Here is a 22,043-nt window from a genome sequence, read left to right as displayed (position 1 = left end):
TTTTTTAATAAATAAATTTAAAAAATATAATTTCTTAGGAATCCTTTTTTTTTAATATATTTAAACCAAAACAAACGTATAACTATAGCAAACATGAATTATTTATTCAATTATTTTTATTCAATTTTTAATTGAATGAATAAATAAATAAATGCATTTTGACTTTGATCTAGAATATTTCTAGCTCCCTCCATTTTTAATTGTAGTACTTTAATAATGATAGACTTTAATCTGTTACTTGAGGCAAATGACCAATGATGCATGATTGAGAAATTAAAAAGGTATTCAGAAATGTAGTTATTTTTTGGAAAACACATTCCAGGTCTCTTTAGAACTGAAAACCTGAGCAAGAAAGCTCCTCGCTCGTGTGAACACAATGCTCTTTAATGCTTCCAGGACCTGAGCAGGCTGGAGAGCGAGGTGAAGAGCCTCCACAGGTCTATCGAGAGAGTTCAGGAAACGCTGGCCTCCCCGGAGCTGGCTCGCCTCAGCCTCAGAGAACAGCTGCTCCAGAGACAGGTGAGAAGCTAAGCACATGTGTGAGAGGTTTATTAGAGTCCTGGAGCTTGTGTGAGGAAAAACCTCATATCTGCTCATAGCAGACGTTATTGAAGCACTAAAGTGGTGTGTGTTTGTTGTACAGCACCTGCTGACAGAAATGGAGGGGTTTAAGGTGCAGGTGCAGGCTGTGCAGAAGTGTATGAGCACGCTGCAGCTTCCTGAAGACGCCATGGTCACTTTACCGCTGTGTGTCACCGCGCAGAGTCTACAGCAGGACAGCAGTCATCTCCAACACACCACCATACAGCAGTGCAATATACTGCAGGTACACACACACACACACACGAACGCACCCATACGCTGTATAGATTCTACAACAGTACCCTGACCCAATTTGATTCAGATTCTACCGCATTTGATTTGGTGCCTAACGTGTTCGATTCAGCACCTACCGCATTCAGTTAAGAGCCTACTTTATTCGAGTCCACGTCTACCGCGTTCGATTCAGTACCTACCCCGTTTGATTCAGCACCTGCCTCATTCGATTTAGTGCCTACTGCATTCGATTCAGCACGTTCTGCATTCAGTTTAGGGTCTATTTTATTCAGTTTAGCACCTACTACATTTGATTCAGCGCCTACCGCATTCGATTCAGTATTTTCTGTATTTGATTCAGCACCTACTAGATTGAATTCAGCGCCAAATACATTGGATTCAGCATTTTCTGCATTTAATTCGGCACCTACCACATTTGATTTAGTGCCTACTGCATTTGATTCAGTAACTTTCTGCATTTGATTCAGTGCCTACTGCATTTGATTCACTGCCTACCTCATTCGGTTTGGTGGCTACTGCATTCAATTCAGAACCTACTGCATTTAGTTTAGCGACATACTCTTTTTGATTTCGTGCCTACCACATTTGATTTAGTGTCTACAGCATTTTAGCATCTACCACATTTGAATCAGCATCTATTCGATCCAGTGCCTACCACATTCGATTCAGCACATTCTGCATTTGATTCAGTGCCTACCACATTCGATTCAGCACCTACCACATTCGATTCAGCACCAACTGCATTTTAATTCAGCACTTTCTGCATTTGATTCAGTGCCTACTGCATTCGATTCAGCACCTACCGCATTCGGTTTAGCGACTTACTATCTTACTCTCTTCGATTCCATGCCTACCACATTTGATTCGGTGCCTACAGCCATCAATTTAGCAACTAGCACATTCGAAATGGCATCTACCTAATTCGATCCAGCACCTACCACATTTGATTCAGCACCTACCGCATTCCATTCAGCACTTACTGCTCAACTGCTGAAACAGGACATACAGCTCAGTATATGTTTGTGTATGAACACAATCCCAGTGTACTGCATCCACCACATCGGCATTGTCATGTGACCTCCTCAAAAGCTCAACATGTTAATGGATTACTCAGGTTTTCAGTTTAACCACAAGGAACAACGTTTAATACCTACAGCGTTCACACTCAGCACCAGTCCCGCTGCATTATGGGATAGCGCAGTCTGCATCGGCTCTGCACTGCAGAGGAAGCAGTAGGTCATCCGGGTCATCCTGAGAATCTGAGCATGTTGATGCTTTAGTTGTGTAAAAATCCATTAAAGCTTGTACTGTGGTGCTAATACTGACGCATAGCTCACGTATATGCAGTGTTTCTGTGATTAACCGGAGACTGTAACTCAGTCCCAGGTGGAGTTAGGAGCTGGAGTGTACTTCCTGTTCAGGTGGTGGAGTTAATTAGGCATCTCTGTGCTCGGGTTCCCAGGAGGCCGTGGTGCAGTACGAGCAGTACGAACAGGAAGTGATGAACCTGCAGAAGATGATCGAGGAAGCGCAGCGTGTTATTCAGGACCGGCCCGTCGCTACGGGCAACATCCACGAGCTTCAGACGCAGATACAGCACCATGAGGTGAGCCCGCACTTTAGCACTTTTACTTCAGGAAGTTAGAAATCTTTTTTATTTCGAGCATCAGAGTACTCGTTACAATTCTCAGAGGCGGCTCTACATCGTTAAACTCTTTCACTGGCAGACTCGTATAAACGAAGCATCTCCATTAACCTTCTTTTGTGAAAAGCACGTCGTTTCGCTAATTTCCTAACATCCAACTGCTGATATTTAACTAGGCTTAAATTAGCACCGATTCCTGTTGCTAGGGAATAAGTCACATTCTAGCTCATTTATTTACAGGATATTTTTCTTCTTATTAATTCATTAGCAAATTATTAGCGCTGGTTATGTTGATATGATGATTTCAAGCAAAATCCCATTTGAATTTACTTTCTTTAAAACTTTAAAACATTTTTAAAGCTTCTCACATGAAAGCAACTAAGAGCTAACTTTTTTTAATGCTTTCTGATGTTTTGTATGTTATGAAGAATGTGATATTTATTTGTTTATTACATGTTTATTACAAGTCTTCCTGTCCGGAGTGCTTGTTTGTGCTAGCAGTCATTTTACAGACGCTCTACATGTCACTGTAGGTCGTGGGGGCGGAGCTTCAGGAATATGGGTGGGAATAATTCAAATGACGAACTTAGCTAACCCTCAGAGACATAAAAATAGACTGATCTTTCTTTATTCATTATCTACATTTTAATACTTACTTAAAAGTAAGCATTTTCTTCATTCTAGTGGTTTTTTTCATTTAAAATTTTTTTCTCTTTTTCTGTATGTTCTCTGAATTTAAAGAGCTGGAGTTTTCTTTTCTCTGAAGAATAATACCAATTATTTTATTTATCATTACATCCATTGTTGTCCTCAGAAAACAGCTAGATTTTTTATTTTATTTATTTTTTATTTATGTATTTTTTTAAAGCAATTTGTAGTATCAGTATCGTTAAAGTCTTTAGTTTGGAAACCTTTCCTTTAGTTTACGATCCTATAGTTTATTTATTTATTTATTTATTTATTTATTTACACCAAATGCAGTACTATGAAGTTATATTTAAATTGTCAAGTCAAAAAAATGTATAATTTTGCCTCTGATTTTATTTTACATTTTGGGGGTTATTGGAATTTGATATTTTTAAATATATATAAGATATATGAGATTTTTGTTTTTCCAATCAGAAACCACTGAAGAAGTTTTTAAAAAAGATTTTTAAAAAATATTTAGTATTTTTTTTAATTAATTAAAAAGTTTTGCTGGAAAAAATATTTTATTTATTTATTATATTCATATATAATTTCTTTTTTTTTTGTTATTATATTCATATATAATTGTATTTATTTATTTATTTTTACACTTTTCCTGAAGAATTAGAAAGTATGTGAAAGAATGTTTTTGTGGAAATAAAATCCTGACACCAAATCCGTCGGACCTGGGGGTGCACAAACTTTTGCACCACATGTTATAAATATGTTGTGTTGCTGTTATTGTCAACAGATTTTTTTTTCGGTTATGTGACGTCTGTAGCTCTGCTTATCAGTTTTTTTCTTCCTCTCCCACGTGAGCTCATTGGCACAGAGTGTGTGTGTGTGTGTGTGTGTGTGTGTGTGTGTGCAGAGCAGGAGGGGTTCCTCAGCAGAAGAGTAATCTGAGCTCTCCTCCTCCCTCTGGCTTGCGTGCTTTGTGGTGAAGCTGCGTGCGATTGGTGCAGAGGAAGGAAGGAAATCACAGACAGGCAGCTCAGCCCCTCCCCCCCCCCCCCCGTCTTTCTCGCGCCCTCTCTCTGAGGTCATTTCCTGTGCCGGCTTTTCCTCTTTTGTGTGAATGTGTGTGTGTGGCTGGTTGGAGAGGAAGTCCTGCCTCGTTCTCCAGATTTTTTCCCCCCTTACTTTTCACTCCTCCTACTTTTTTTTCTTTCATCCGTTTTCCCGTTGGTTCAGGGCTGCGCCTTTCAAGCAGACTTCTTCTCCAGACCTTGGTAACTGTCCCGCCCCGAGCGCGCTCTGATTGGTCTGGAATTCACAATCGAGCAGTCGCAGGATTGCTGGGTGGTTGTTTTTTTTTCTCTCACTGCAAACAGCCGGAGGAGATAGAGAGAGAGAGAGAGAGAGAGAGAGAGAGAGAGAAACATGAATCTGTTTAGCTCTACTTCTGGTTATTCAGGTTGTTGAACCTTGTGGTTGATCTCCATGCTGGATTTACTGAGCTCTGGATTCAACGCAGGACTTCTGTAAGAGGTAAGAAGGCATCTAACGGGATGTAATGTGGCGTCGTGCGTGATGTGACAGGAGCTGGCCCAGAAGATAAAAGGCTACCAGGAGCAGATCGCAGCCCTGAACTCCAAGTGTAAGATGCTGACGGTGAAGGCCAAGCACGCCACCATGCTGCTGACCGTCAGCGAAGTGGGGGGGCTCTCGGACGGTCTGGAGGATGACGAAGAGGAGATGGCCAAGCACCCTACAACACACCCCTCGGTCGTCATGGTGAGTCATTTACACACTCACAGATGCGCACACACGCACACACGCCAGGATTGTTGCATTGTGAGTTTGCAGAAGAAGATTTTTATTTTTATTTATTTTATTTATTTTTTTTTACATAGTGTGCATCACAACTCATCACAATTAAAGTGCCTTTAAATAAGATCAGATTGAATGCAGTGGCTGTTGATCTCTTGTCATGCTTATAGACAGTTCACACTACAGTCATTGAATATCCAAGAAAAATACATGACTGTGTTTCATAAGTTCCGAATGAAATGTTGACATTTTTAAGTAATGACACAGAACTGATGCTTATATGCTGTGACAGTAATTATGTAGGTCATAATGGTGCAGTTCAAACATGTGTCAGTTCTGTGTCATTATGATATGGAATTTTGACATATAACAGATACTTCTATAAGTCTTAATGATATATAGATCATACTTATAGGTGTCATAATGATAACATTTACTTACAAATGTCATAATGATAACATTTATTTACAAATGTCATAATGACATACTTTATCCTTTTAGAAGAGACTCAACATACTTTTATGTCATATACTAATATTTATGGATGCCAGAGTGGCATGTACCTTATACTTATGGATGTCATAATAACATGTATTTATTACTTATTGCTGTTACAGTGACCTACATTTTATACTTATTGTATGGATGCCACAATGACATGTACCTTATGCTTATAGATCTCACAATGACATGTACCTTATACTTTTGGATGTCATGATGACAAATACCTTATACATTTGAATGTCATAATGACATGCACCTCATACTTATGGATGTCATAATGACAAATACCTGATACTTATGGATGTCATAATGACAAATACCTTATACTTATGTATGTTATAATGACATGCACCTCATACTTATGGATGTCATAATGACAAATACCTTATACTTATGGATGTCATAATGACATGTACCTTATACTTATGGATGTCACAATGACAAATACTTTATACTTATGGATGTCATAATGACACGTACTTTGAACTTATGGATGTAATAATGACATGTACCTTATACTTATGTATGTAACAGTGACAAATACCTAATACTTATGGATATCATAATGACGTACCTTATACTTATGAATGGGAGTGACATACTTTATGCTTTTAGATGTCATAATGACTAATTTCTTATAATTATGGATGTCACATTGACAAATACCTTATAATTATGGATGTCATAATGACATGTACCTAATAGTTATGGATGCCGTAATGACATGTACCTTATACTTATGGATGTCACAGTGAGGTACCTTATACTTATGGATGTCATAATGACAAATACCTTATATTGTGCATGTCATAATGACATAACTTATAGGTCATATATGACTATATAGGTCATAATGATATAACTCATATTTATGGAAATTATTTCTGTGTCTTATGGTTACATGATTTGACATAAGTGGTGTGCTGTGTGGGCGGAGCTTAAAGGCTTCTTGTTAAGCTGTTAACTTTCAGATGATGCAGTTAGACAGGAGTAAACCAAAACTTTAAAATAGTCCTGTTTCCGTTGATGGTTATGACAATTTTAAAAAATAAAATGGCATAACCAAGATCATTTACCTGCAACACAGAAGATTAGGACCAGAACACAGGTCCTTCAACACACAGTAACAGTAGTGGACATTATGTACAGCTAGTGCACTGTGAACAAAGTAAAAGAATATCGCACATGGAAGCTATTGACCGTTCTTATAAATCCGTATGTCATAGTGTCCCTCTTTCATAAAGCCTTCCTTCTGCTCCTTCCTGTATCGTGCACTTGCTTGTACTGCGGTTTTGCTGTTCTCTGGTGGTTCAGGAAACTCTGAGTCTCGTCCCGGGTGAGTGATTGCTCTGCAGTTGCATCACTGAATCACTCTGGGACAGAAAATTCCACATTAACTGCCAGAAAGGAGCTAACTGCAGTTCGGCTGTGCTCTTTGCTCAACACATTCCTTCTGGCCCAGTGAGTGTGTGTGTGTGTGTGTTTAAGCGAGACGGCTGCTGCTGCTTGAACAGTAGACATTGTTAGCAAAGAGGATCTAATTTTAGTCTAATAGCTTAAGGCTGAAACCGTTTCACCCAGATGTGTGTGTGTTTGTGCGTGTGTGTGTGTGTGTGTGTGTGTGTATGTTTGCACCCGTTTTTTTACCCTGTGTGCAGCCCTGCCATCATTCGGGGGGTGGGGGGCAATCAGGAAGTTGTCCTGGGTCCAGGCTGTGTGAGGGTTCCAGAAGGGTTTAGTAGTCCACCGACACACAGAATAGATCTGGAAGTAGCTTATTTCATAAGGCTGTGTTGGTTTAGGCTCATTTGCAGCACATCTGATAAACTAATGTTTCCCCTGTTTTGCATGAAATGGTTTGGTCTGCTGCGTCTTCTGGTGAGAAATGTCTGTGGTTAATTACAGTGACCTTTTCTCATATGCAGAGGGTCTCTGTGTGTTAGTTTTGTCTGCAGGTTTGCCAACATGGCATTGTGCAGAAAAGAAAAGCTCTATACATTTAAGCAGCATTGAATGCTAGCATACGGTCCAGCTGTTTTAGACTAGCCTAGTGTGTAGGTGGATTTTTTCACAATGATCCAGTGTCTGTAAAGAGCTTAGTCACGTCCTCTGTGCTTTAAATAAATGTGCACTGCGGTACTTTTCCTGCTTACTTCCTTTCCCTTTGCACTTCAGCTTCTGTCACTGATTTAGGAATTAACTCACAAATCAAAAATCCCTCTCTCTTTTCCACTTCCTGCTCTCTCTCTCATGGCCTCCTGTGTGATGGGGTAGATGACCGCAGGCAGATGTCACACTCTCCTGTCTCCCGTAACGGAGGAGTCGGGTGAGGAGGGCACCAACAGCGAGGTCTCCTCCCCTCCGGCCTGCAGATCCCCCTCACCCGGGCCTAACGCTGACATCTCCCTTAACCAGGTACCTCCCCATCCCCTGATCACCTCACTGACTCTGACTCACCTTAACCTGATCAATTTTCAAAATTATTGGCACCATCACAATTCGGGGTTCAAGCCCCAGCAACACCAAGCTCCGCCGTTGGGCAATTGAGCAAGGCCCTTAACCCTCCCTGCTCCAGGGGTGCTGTATCATATCTGCCCCTGTGCTCTGAACCCAACTTCCTCAGCTGGGATATGCAAAGAAAAGAATTCCACTGTGCTGTAATGTAGGCTTCATTTCATTATTAGTGTCATTATGACCTACAGACAGTAAGTATCAGTAATGTCATTATGACATACAGAATATAAGTATCAGTAATGTGTCATTATGGCATACAGTATAAAATGATCTGTTATGAGTCATCATGATATACAGAATATAAGTTATAGTCTGTATGTCATGATGACACATAACTGATACATTCTGTATGATAATAAAGACACATACACTATATTGCCAAAAGTATTCGCTCACCCATCCAAATAATCAGAATCAGGTGTTCCAGTCACTTCCATGGCCACAGGTGTATAAAATCAAGCACCTAGGCATGCAGACTGTTTTTACAAACATTTGTGAAAGAATGGGTCGCTCTCAGGAGCTCAGTGAATTCCAGCGTGGAACTGTGATAGGATGCCACCTGTGCAACAAATCCAGTCGTGAAATTTCCTCGCTCCTAAATATTCCACCGTCAACTGTCAGCTGTATTATAAGAACGTGGAAGTGTTTGGGAACGACAGCAACTCAGCCACGAAGTGGTAGGCCACGTAAACTGATGGAGCGGGGTCAGCGGATGCTGAGGCGCATAGTGTGAAGAGGTCGCCAATTTTCTGCAGAGTCAATCGCTACAGACCTCCAAACTTCATGTGGCCTTCAGATTAGCTCAAGAACAGTGCGCAGAGAGCTTCATGGAATGGGTTTCCATGGCCGAGCAGCTGTATCCAAGCCATACATCACCAAGTGCAATGCAAAGCGTTGGATGCAGTGGTGTAAAGCACGCCGCCACTGGACTCTAGAGCAGTGGAGACGCGTTCTCTGGAGTGACGAATCGCGCTTCTCCATCTGGCAATCTGATGGACGAGTCTGGGTTTGGCGGTTGCCAGGAGAACGGTACTTGTCTGACTGCATTGTGCCAAGTGTAAAGTTTGGTGGAGGGGGGATTATGGTGTGGGGTTGTTTTTCAGGAGCTGGGCTTGGCCCCTTAGTTCCAGTGAAAGGAACTCTGAATGCTTCAGCATACCAAGACATTTTGGACAATTCCATGCTCCCAACTTTGTGGGAACAGTTTGGAGCTGGCCCCTTCCTCTTCCGACATGACTGTGCACCAGTGCACAAAGCAAGGTCCATAAAGACATGGATGACAGAGTCTGGTGTGGATGAACTTGACTGGCCTGCACAGAGTCCTGACCTCAACCCGATAGAACACCTTTGGGATGAATTAGAGCGGAGACTGAGAGCCAGGCCTTCTCGTCCAACATCAGTGTGTGACCTCACAAATGCGCTTCTGGAAGAATGGTCAAAAATTCCCATAAACACAATCCTAAACCTTGTGGACAGCCTTCCCAGAAGAGTTGAAGCTGTTATAGCTGCAAAGGGTGGACCAACGTCATATTGAACCCTATGGATTAGGAATGGGATGTCACTTAAGTTCATATGCGAGTCAAGGCAGGTGAGTGAATACTTTTGGCAATATAGTGTAGCTGATCATTTTATACTTATAGTCTGTCATAATAACGCATTAATGATACATATAGTCTGTATGTCATAATGACACATTAATGATACATATAGTCTATGTCATAATAACGCATTAATGATACATATAGTCTGTATGTCATAATGACACATTAATGATACAATATAGTCTGTATGTCATAATGAAGCATTATTGATACATATAGTCTGTATGTCATAATGACACATTAATGATACATATAGTCTGTATGTCATAATGACACATTAATGATACATATAGTCTGTATGTCATAATGACACATTAATGATACAATATAGTCTGTATGTCATAATGACACATTAATGATACATATAGTCTGTATGTCATAATGACACATTAATGATACAATATAGTCTGTATGTCATAATGACACATTAATGATACATATAGTCTGTATGTCATAATGACACATTAATGATACAATATAGTCTGTATGTCATAATGACACATTAATGATACATATAGTCTGTATGTCATAATGACACATTAATGATACATATAGTCTGTATGTCATAATGACACATTAATGATACATATAGTCTGTATGTCATAATGACACATTAATGATACATATAGTCTGTATGTCATAATGACACATTAATGATACATATAGTCTGTATGTCATAATGACACATTAATGATACATATAGTCTGTATGTCATAATGACACATTAATGATACATATAGTCTGTATGTCATAATGACACATTAATGATACAATATAGTCTGTATGTCATAATGAAGCATTATTGATACATATAGTCTGTATGTCATAATGACACATTAATGATACATATAGTCTGTATGTCATAATGACACATTAATGATACATATAGTCTGTATGTCATAATGACACATTAATGATACAATATAGTCTGTATGTCATAATGACACATTAATGATACATATAGTCTGTATGTCATAATGACACATTAATGATACAATATAGTCTGTATGTCATAATGACACATTAATGATACATATAGTCTGTATGTCATAATGACACATTAATGATACAATATAGTCTGTATGTCATAATGACACATTAATGATACATATAGTCTGTATGTCATAATGACACATTAATGATACAATATAGTCTGTATGTCATAATGACACATTAATGATACATATAGTCTGTATGTCATAATGAAGCATTATTGATACATATAGTCTGTATGTCATAATGACACATTAATGATACAATATAGTCTGTATGTCATAATGACACATTAATGATACATATAGTCTGTATGTCATAATGACACATTAATGATACAATATAGTCTGTATGTCATAATGACACATTAATGATACATATAGTCTGTATGTCATAATGAAGCATTATTGATACATATAGTCTGTATGTCATAATGACACATTATTGATACATATAGTCTGTATGTCATAATGATACATTAATGATACATATAGTCTGTATGTCATAATGAAGCATTATTGATACATATAGTCTGTATGTCATAATGAAGCATTAATGATACATATAGTCTGTATGTCATAATGACACATTAATGATACATATAGTCTGTATGTCATAATGAAGCATTATTGATACATATAGTCTGTATGTCATAATGACACATTAATGATACATATAGTCTGTATGTCATAATGAAGCATTATTGATGCATATAGTCTGTATGTCATAATGACACATTAATGATACAGTATAGTCTGTATGTCATAATGACACATTAATGATACATATAGTCTGTATGTCATAATGACACATTAATGATACATATAGTCTGTATGTCATAATGAATCATTATTGATACATATAGTCTGTATGTCATAATGACACATTAATGATACATATAGTCTGTATGTCATAATGAAGCATTATTGATACATATAGTCTGTATGTCATAATGACACATTAATGATACATATAGTCTGTATGTCATAATGACACATTAATGATACATAGTCTGTATGTCATAATGACACATTAATGATACAGTATAGTCTGTATGTCATAATGACACATTAATGATACATATAGTCTGTATGTCATAATGACACATTAATGATACATATAGTCTGTATGTCATAATGACACATTAATGATACATATAGTCTGTATGTCATAATGAAGCATTATTGATGCATATAGTCTGTATGTCATAATGACACATTAATGATACAGTATAGTCTGTATGTCATAATGACACATTAATGATACATATAGTCTGTATGTCATAATGAAGCATTATTGATACATATAGTCTGTATGTCATAATGACACATTAATGATACATATAGTCTGTATGTCATAATGACACATTAATGATACATATAGTCTGTATGTCATAATGACACATTAATGATACATATAGTCTGTATGTCATAATGAATCATTATTGATACATATAGTCTGTATGTCATAATGACACATTAATGATACATATAGTCTGTATGTCATAATGAATCATTAATGATACATATAGTCTGTATGTCATAATGAATCATTAATGATACATATAGTCTGTATGTCATAATGAATCATTATTGATACATATAGTCTGTATGTCATAATGACACATTAATGATACATATAGTCTATGTCATAATGACACATTAATGATACATAGTCTGTATGTCATAATGACACATTAATGATACATATAGTCTGTATGTCATAATGAATCATTATTGATACATATAGTCTGTATGTCATAATGACACATTACTGATTCGTATATACTGTATGTCATAATGATATATAACTGACACTAGTATATACTTATATAGGTCACATATGTATATGTAATAATAACACATACACAGCTTATACGGATCATAATGACTCATAATTTCTAGATGTAATAATGCCACATTACATATAGCTGTTATAATGTCCCATAGCTCAAGCTAATATGCAGCATGTCATAATGCCCTCTTTAGATTGTACCTAAATGTCTCTACCACATTCCTTCTTTTCCCCAAACCCCCCTCAGCCCCTCAGCTGTTTGTTTGCTAAAACCAGATGACTGATAAAGACATACCACAGTGAAGCGCTAGTTGGAGCTCAGGATGTGATTATATCTTAGGTCATAGGAGTGTAATGAACACTCACTCAAGTGGAAAGGTGCTTTTTTTTTTTTTTTTTTTTTTACAGAAGATGTCATCTTCATGACAGTTCTTATAGCAGTTATATAGTATGTTCCTGATGTAGCTTATACACTTGACTTTTCTGTGACTCACCAAATGCTTTATTTCCATTGCTTTGTTTTCAGCCTGGTGTTTCACCTGGGGATTATTTATGTAATAATATTTATAGATTCATTCATTTTCTGTTGTTTGTACATGAGAAAGAAATTTCCATTTACACATGTAAATGTAAAATGAAATAATAGAACAAATAAACAAAATAATCAGTACAGATATTAACCAAAGAGAAAAATTCGGTCCACAGTTAAAAATATAAACACATTAATGATCATGTTTTATTGTTAATTGGTCAAATGTGAACTGCATAATTAGCGTCTATAATTTTACTTAAATTTTATAGCATAGCTACAGCTGATAACCTGACCTTATTAACGGATAATTAGTTAAAAAAAATCCAGACAAAGTACTAATGCTAGCAGCTACAGTTGACATGTAACCAGCTTCTTTATTTTATTCTTTATTATTATTTTAATCTTATTTTCTTTATTTATTTATTTTTATTTATATATATTTATAATAATTATTTATTTGTTTGTTTGTTTATTTTTTAATTTTTTAATTTAATTTAATTTTATTTTATTTTTTGGTTGACCACTGAAACAAAGCACAGTTTAAAGTGCCAAAATTACAAAAACTAGAATCTGGATAAACACATTAGACTGTAATATTGTACATATTTCCTCAGGTTCCAGGGAAGGCCCCGTTAAGTCGCGCTCCTCTACAGGAGCTGTACGACCAGTCCATGGAATCGGCTGCCACGGCTAACCTGGACGATTTACAGCGCTCGTGGGAAACGCTGAAGAACGTGGTGAATAATTTCGCTCTTATCAGCCTACATAACAGTGTTATCACTTGTGTAGCACACTCCTAACTGCTTGCGTACTGTTTCCCCGCCGTGTAGATCAGCGAGAAACAGAAGAGTCTGTACGAGGCTCTGGAGAGGCAGCAGCATTACCAGGAGTCTTTACAGTCCATCTCCACCAAGATGGAGTCCATCGAGGCTTCACTCAACGAAGGGCTAGAACCTGGAAAGAGTCCCGAGAGCCAGATGGCAGCTCACCAGGTGAGGGAAGCAGAGAGCAAGAATCACATTAGCACCAGGTTCTCATCATTTACGGGGTAAAAAAAACATGGAAATGTCATAGTGGATGCTTACACAGGCCACAATCATTCATAACTTATGTACTGTATATCATAATGACACAAAACTGATACTTGCATACAGTTAGACATGTTACAGTGACAATTTATACTCATACAATTTATACTCATAATGACCTACCTGATACTTGTAAATACTCAAATATGGGTCTCATATAGTTTATAATGACTCATGATGCCATAATGGTGCATAATACATACTTATATATATCAAAATGACATAACTGATGCTTACATGGGTAAGAATCATTCATAACTTTCATCCTATATATCATAATGACAGATAACTTGTATATACTTAAATATGTCACAATGACAAATGTTTGTAAAGATCATAATGACATACCTGATACAGGTTTATACATATATACAGTGAGGGGAAAAAAAGTATTAGATCCCCTGCTGATTTTGTACCACTGACGATGAAATGATCAGTCTGTAATTTTAATGGTAGGTGTATTTGAACAGTGAGAGGCAGAATAACAACAAAAAATCCAGAAAAACGCATTTTAGAAAAGTTCTACATTGATTTGCATTTTAATGAGTGAAATAAGTATTTGATCCCCTATCAATCAGAAAGATTTCTGGCTCCCAGGTGTCTTTTATACAGGTAAGGAGCTGAGATTACAGTAGGAGCACTCTCGGGGAGCGCTCTTAATCTCAGCTTGTTAACTGTATGAAAGACACCTGTTCACAGAAGGAAGCAATCAATCAGATTCCAAACTCTCTATCATGGCCAAGACCAAAGAGCTGTCCATGGATGTCAGGGACAAGATTGTAGACCTACACAAGGCTGGAATGAGCTACAAGACCATCGCCAAGCAGCTTGGTGAGGAGGTGACAACAGTTGGTGCGATTATTCCCAAATGGAAGAAACACAAAATAACTGTCCATCTTCCTCGGTCTGGGGCTCCATGCAAGATCTCACCTCATGGAGTTTCAATGATCATGAGAACGGCGAGGAATCAGCCCAGAATTACACTGGAGGATTTTGTCAATGATCTGAGCTGAGACCATAGTCACCAAGAAAACAATTGGTAACACACAACGCCGTGAAAGACTGAAATCCAGTAGCACCCGCAAGGTCCCCCCGCTAAAGAAAGCACATGTACAGGTTCATCTGAAGTTTGCCAGTGAGCATCTGAATGATTCAGAGGTCATGTGGTCAAATGAGAGCAAAATCCAGCTCTTTGGCATCAACTCAACTCTCCGTGTTTGGAGGAGGAGGAATGCTGCCTATGACTCCAAGAAGACCATCCCCACCATCAAACATGGAGGTGGAAACATTATGCTTTGGGGGTGTTTTTCTGCTAAGGGGACAAGACAACCGCACCGCATCAAAGGGACAATGGACGGAGCCATGTACCGTCAAATCTTGAGTGAGAACCTCCTTCCCTCAGCCAGGGCATTTTTTTGTTGTTATTCTGTCTCTCACTGTTCAGATAAACCTACCATTAAAATTACAGACTGATCATTTCATTGTCAGTGGGCAAACGTACAAAATCAGCAGGGGATCAAATACTTTTTTCCCTCACTGTATGTAGGTTCCTCGTGAGACGTCATAATGGCACTTAACATATACTTACAGCTGTCATTATGACTGATGCATATATAGGTCATAATGACACACAACTGATACTTGTATACATTTGCATGTATCACAATGATAACTTGTGCTTATATGGGTCATGATGACGCACCATACACTTGTATATATTTATATCAGTGACGGTGATGACTTATATAAGTCACAGTGTCTCGTAATGGCACATAATCTATACTTATAGATATCATAATGACATTACTGATGCTAACATAGGCTACACTCACTCAAAATTTATATACCGCATGACAAAATGACAAATAAGTGATACTGATGATGTATACATATATACTTATACAGTATAGGTCATAATGCCTCATCACATCATAATGTCTCATAACAGATATCATAATGACATAACATGCTTAAATAAGCCATAATCACTAATAAGTTACATACCGTAGGTCATAATGACACATTATCTTCTTAAATAGCTGTAGATGACCAAAGCTTTAAAATCAGCACCATAAAACTGTGTCCTTCTGTCCATTTTTCTAGCAACTTTCTAGCCATAAATTAACCCAATTACAATATCAGGAACGCAGCGACGGCACATTCCTCCGCTGACTAAGTAGCACTGAGATCCAGCAATGGCATTCATCCATGTCCCCTGTCCTCGGGTCTCCTCTCTTTCTGATATGGTTTGAGTTTTACATGTTCAGGAAATGAACGAGTGTCTGTGTTCAGGCGCTGATGGACGAGATCCTGATGCTGCAGGATGAGATCAGCGCTCTACAGGCGTGTTTCTCAGAGGAGCTCCAGCGCGATGAGGAAAGCCCCGAGCAGGACACCGGCGATCAGCTGGCACTGCACTCCACCCTCACTGTGCTGGGAGAACGCATGGCCACCATCCGCATGAAGGCCTCGGGCAAGCGCCAGCTCCTGGAGGTGAGACTCTGTCGTATTGTACCATAGTAATGTCCTCAAGCAAGGTGAACATGCCCTGTGTTAAGTTTTCTGCATGATTTAAATAATTAAAAATAGAACTGGTGAAGCTTTTAATTGTACTGAGTGACCACTGGGGATAAGTGGAACGTTTCATATCATGTGACACAGACTCGTGTAGTCGTTTATTACACGGAGAATGGATCCATAAAGAGAGAGAGTGAAGGTTAAGAGTAAAATAAATGCTGAGGTTGATACTGAGAGTAGCATTAAACTAAAACTATAAATAATCTCAATCCCTATCTAATCTATCTCTAATCCCAGAACCATTATTAACCATCCCTCTTACATCTCTCTCTCTCTCTCTCTCTCTCTCTCTCTCTCTCTGTTTGTCCTTCTCTCTCTCTCTCTCTCTCTCTCTCTCGCTCTCTCTCGCTCTCTTTCTTTCTCTCTATCACCTGTTTCCTGTTAAACATTAATTAATTCTCTCTCTCTCTCTCTCTTTGCCTCTGTCTCTCTCTCTGTTACCTTCTCTCTCTTGTGTGTCTCTCTCTCTCTCTCTCTCTCTCTCTCTCTCTCTCTCTCGCTCTGTTACTTTCTCTCTCTTGTGTGTCTCTCTCTCGTCTCTCTCTCTCTCTCTCTCTCTCTCTCTCTCTCCATCACCTGTTTTCTGTTAACCATTGATTACTTCCACATATATTTCCTTCATTGTCTTTATTCATTTCTTGTTTATTTCTGCTTTTTTCTTACATTTTAACCGCAAGTTTTTCTGCCACGCCCACATGACGGTATGACCCGATACTGTTTTACACACTCAGTCAGATATGATAGGATTGGATTTAGGGAGAGAGAGAAGAACTGTTTATGGATCACCTGTTAAATTATTTTGCATTTATATCATAATAAACCTCTAATTACGCTCCTCACTCTAATGATCACACACAGAGACGCAGTATAAAGGTAACATAGACAGTGTTATTAATTGTGCTTTTCTGTGGTTAAAAAAATAATAATAATTTTAATAAAATTTTCTATAATAAAATACTTTTTCTCTTTCTGAGTGTTGAAAAAATATAAATATAGGTTATTTTTTAAATATAATTATTATTATTTTATCTATTCATGATTACAAGCTCTGTGGCTAATAAGCTAATAAATAATAAATAAAAATTAATAAAAAATAATAAATAATAAATATGAGTATTTCTGAGTGACCATGAGTCTGATGTACAGGAGTGCCTGAACGAGCAGCTGGAGGAGCAAAGGCAGGAACAGGCCCTGCAGCGTTACCATAGCGAGGCAGAGGAGCTCGATCATTGGTTGCTCAGCACGCGAGCGACACTTAACTCCGCCCTCCAGCCACATCCAGAAGACATGGACATGGAGGAGCAGCTGATCGACTGTCAGGTGAGCGGCACATGATCACGTCATGAAGAGGTGTGATTTATTGTATATTATAATAATAATAGCAAAAATATGAATAATAAAATTCTGCTATACCATAATATCACGATCCAGAGTTCAGAGCTCACACAGAAGATCATCTACAGATCGTTATCTCATCATCAGACAGTTTTTCTCTGAAACAGACGTGAATATCCCACATGGATCTGTTATTTATTCTCCCTTTTTCCTGAACACAGCATTTGAAAAAAAATCCTGGACTGGAAAATTATTAACTCAAGTTTGGTTTGTGGTTTGGGGTCAATCAATTATTCACTGGATCTTCCAAGTATATCATTTCCTTTAAAAATCTGTAATATGACAGCTCCATATTACATTCATGTGCATGGGAAGGCAGACGCTCCAGTTTTGGTCTGGCTCGCAGTCTCCGCGCTAATTCATCCCAAAGGTGTTCTATCAGTTTGAGGTCAGGACTCTGTGAAGTTCCTCCACACCAAACTCACTCATCCATGTCTTTATGGACCTTGCTTTGGTCACTGGTGTGCAGTCATGTTGGAACAGGAAGGGGTCATCCCCAAACTGTTCCCACAAAGTTGGGAGCATGACATTGTCCAAAATATCTTGGTATGAAGTTGAAGCATTAAGAGTTCCTTTCACTGGAACTAAGAGGCCGAGACCAACGCCTGAAAAACAACACCTGAACTCAATGATATGGAGGGGTGTCCCAAAGCTTTTGCCAATATAGTGTGAGAGTGTGAATATATATATATATATATGGTGAATTCTTGCATATTCTGTGAATATGCAATACAGACACAATACACAATACAGTAACAACAGAACAGCATCATTTGGCTATGGTTACATACTGACATCTGATTGGCTCTCATATTTTATGATGTAATAACATTCAGAATTTTCCAGCTAATTAAATACTTCTCTGGATTCAGTCATAAATCATTATCATCATTTTCAGTCATTATTTTTGTTACTTTTGTTGTCAGTGTCGGAGAGATGCAACACCGTATATACACGAGAGATTTATATTTCTGCTCAACTGTGTGTACAGAACATGTTGATGGAGATCGAGCAGAAGGTGCTGTGTCTGTCCGAGCTTTCGGTACACAGCGAGAGCCTCCTGCTGGAGGGGAAGGCCGGCACACGAGGAGACGCCGAGCAGCTCACGCTCAAACTGCACAGCCTCAAAGCCAGTCTGCTGGAGCTGCAGCGCATCCTACAGGACAAACACACACACATCCAGGTGAGAGACGAAACACTGTTCAGTCTAAACTCCTCCTTCCTCGAGGTACAGCTTTCAACATTGACTCTTACAAGGCTCTGACACTGGAGACTCCTTCCTTTAATGTTAAACAAACATCTACATCACTTCTGTAGTAGCAGGGGGGTCACAGGAAAACCTTTATTCTCCCAAAACATTTGGTAATATAGTATACATGTCAGAAAGAGCTATGACTTAAATATCATAGAGGAAATATGTTTACAACACTAAATGAATAGCCTTTAATCAATTTTAGTATGGTAGTGGGAGCAGGACTGTCTCTGAACAAAGAGGGGATGTGGTAGCTTAGTGGTTTAGGAGTTGGACTGCTAATCAGAAGGTTGTGAGTTTGAATCCCAGCTCCACCAAGCTACCACTGCTGGGCCCCTGAGCAAGGCCCTTAAAATGTAAGTTGCTCTGGATAAGAGTGTCTGCCAAATCCCAGAAAAGTAAATGGTTAATTTCTTGGACCACCAAACGGAAGGTCATGAGTTTGAATCCCAGTTCCACCAAGTGTCCACTGCTGGGCCCTTGAGCAAGACCCTTAATTCTCACCTGTATAAAATGAGATAAAAAATGTAAGCTGCCTTATAAAAGGCCATCTGCCGATTGCTGTAAATGTAAGAGTGACTATGATTACCGTTTAAACAATATCATCACCTGACCGTTTGGGTGCTACTCAATTTGGATATAAAGCGAAACTCTATTTATATTAAACAGTAACACCAGTATAAAATGTTTGAGCAGAAATTCTCCTGCGCTCTTCCTGACTCCGATGAACCCAAAGTATTTCATGCTCCTCTGTAACAAACTTCATTAAGATCTTCGACGTCCATGTTGTTTTATTTTCTTACGGTTAAGACCCGTGAATACAGAGTGTCCACGGGATACGTGCCTACGTGAGTCGTTTCCTCTTTTCAGTGGTTGAGGTTTCAGTTAAACCGTCCTCAGACCTCCTGCCGTGTCTGGAGAACCAAGCAAACTGCAATCGGACAGAAATCAGCCCACTGCACACTGGGATGCGTCATACTGAAACCTCTTTTTTGTCTCAACACTGAGTGCTTTGTATAGAGGAAAACAAAAGAGCAGCCAGTGTGTTATGGCAGGATCCGGTGGAGATTCTGAGACTTCTGGGATGTTTTCATAAACGTAAAGCTTGGGAGGTTCAGCAGTGACTCCAAGCTGTTCACTAGTGAACAGCTAGTAAAGGTCACGAGTTAGAGAGTTGAAGCTTCTTTACTAAACCAAGAAATGAGATATATATGATTTTAATGTCTAAAAAATAAAAGATGAAATGGACGTAATGTTCTCTGCTGATTGAGGGGAATTTGGTGCGAGTGTTGAATATTTCAGAAACAGCAGCATCTCCTGGGATTTTGTAGGATTTATTTCAAACACAATAATCTCAGTGTTACTATGAAGAAAAAAACGCCTCGTCGATGATGGAGGTTGATGAAAGGAAAAGAGCCAGACTGCTTTGAGCTGACAGGAAGGATGTGGTGTACATATATTCAAATACTCGCACTTTACAACCACGGTGAGCTGAAAAGCATCTCAGAAACCACACGTCAAATCATACAGCAGAACTACCACAGAAGAAACCAGTGAGGAATCTACATGATGCAGGAGTGATGCTAATAAAGTTACATGCTAATAAATCAACACCGAGGTGGAGGTTGTGTAGATTGTGGTACTCATTTTTGGGGGGGAAATCTCTGACATCTGACAAACCATCCATCCATTTTCTATACCCGCTTTATTCCTAATTAGGGTCACGGGGATCTGCTGGAGCCTATCCCAGCACACATTGGGGGAAAGGCAGGGGTACACCCTGGACAGGTCACCAGTCCATCACAGGGTCACACATATAGACAGACAACCACACACACTCACTCCTATGGGCAATTTAGAATTACCAATCAACCCAATGTACATGTTTTTGGACTGTGGGAGGAAACCGGAGAACCCGGAGTAAACCTGCACAGGCACAGGGAGAACATGCAAACTCCACACAGAAAGGCCCCTGCCTGTTCGAACCCAGGACCTTCTTGCTGTGAGGCAACAGTGCTAACCACTAAGCCACCGTGCTTCCCTTCTGACAAACATTCCCTTTCTATTTGCAGATATATAGATGAAGGTCTATAAAGATAAAGTCTAACAGTTGTTTTTTTTATTCTTCCCCTTCAGGGATCTTTAATGGAGCAGGAAGAGAGTGAGCCTGACTCGTCGTTGTCTCAGAGCCCCAGCGTACTGGACTGGCTCAGTCAGGCTCGGTCCACTCGCAGCCAGCAGCACCAGGACACAGTACAGAGACAGCGGGTACGAACCTTATACTGATTTATCAGTGTGTCGCTGAAACATCAGGCTACGTAGTATATATAACGAGTCACAGTGGGTTATTTGGCTGTAAATTGGGCGGGGCCTATCTTTGTTAAAGTTTGCGTCACACTCACTAATCACAAATTCATTAGCATGCTAAATGCTAAATTGCTTAGCATTTAGAACATTCTTCTTTACACTTACTTGTATGGTGTCTTTTTTTTGCTAGTCCAAAGCTAACTTAGCAAGTTTAGCAACTGTGCTAATGCCATAACTGGAAAAAGGGAAATATCCTGAAATATCCTGCTGCAAAAACACAACTGTCAATCATTCATTCTTATTAGAATATTAGACCACGCCCATTAGAGCAGTCCTCAGTCCTAATGTAACTTCCTGTTCTATTAATCTAGGAATTGGAGGTGCAGCTGGAGGAACAGAGGAAGCTGATGCAGTCTGTCGCCAGTCGAGGGGAGGAGCTTCTCTCGCACTCTCAAACCACACCCAATGGAGACAGGTGTGTCCTCCTGATGGGTGCCATTCTCTTAAAATCCCTCCTTATTCTGTTTGTGCTTTAAAGCAAGCT

The 22,043-nt window shown here is 38.9% G+C and overlaps 1 protein-coding gene across 3 annotated transcripts in view; it reads left to right on the top strand.

Annotated features, from left to right (window-relative positions):
* syne1a (spectrin repeat containing, nuclear envelope 1a) overlaps positions 1–22,043 on the top strand; it is a 214,289-nt gene that overhangs the window by 145,773 nt on the left and 46,473 nt on the right. For all 3 annotated transcript variants that reach the window (XM_058379576.1, XM_058379577.1, XM_058379578.1), the window contains 12 exons: positions 397–519; positions 644–826; positions 2,300–2,443; positions 4,712–4,906; positions 7,721–7,861; positions 13,495–13,617; positions 13,711–13,872; positions 16,261–16,461; positions 17,692–17,865; positions 18,932–19,123; positions 21,329–21,460; positions 21,871–21,974. In XM_058379576.1, coding sequence (XP_058235559.1) covers positions 397–519; positions 644–826; positions 2,300–2,443; positions 4,712–4,906; positions 7,721–7,861; positions 13,495–13,617; positions 13,711–13,872; positions 16,261–16,461; positions 17,692–17,865; positions 18,932–19,123; positions 21,329–21,460; positions 21,871–21,974 — 1,874 coding nt within the window. The remainder of the gene's footprint in view (positions 1–396; positions 520–643; positions 827–2,299; positions 2,444–4,711; positions 4,907–7,720; positions 7,862–13,494; positions 13,618–13,710; positions 13,873–16,260; positions 16,462–17,691; positions 17,866–18,931; positions 19,124–21,328; positions 21,461–21,870; positions 21,975–22,043) is intronic.

Source organism: Hemibagrus wyckioides, linkage group LG25 (genome assembly GCF_019097595.1).
Source record: "Hemibagrus wyckioides isolate EC202008001 linkage group LG25, SWU_Hwy_1.0, whole genome shotgun sequence".
In the NCBI taxonomy this organism is placed as follows: Eukaryota; Metazoa; Chordata; class Actinopteri; order Siluriformes; family Bagridae; genus Hemibagrus; species Hemibagrus wyckioides.
Note: the sequence above shows the minus strand (reverse complement) of the source record. Positions and strands in the feature narration are given on the sequence as shown.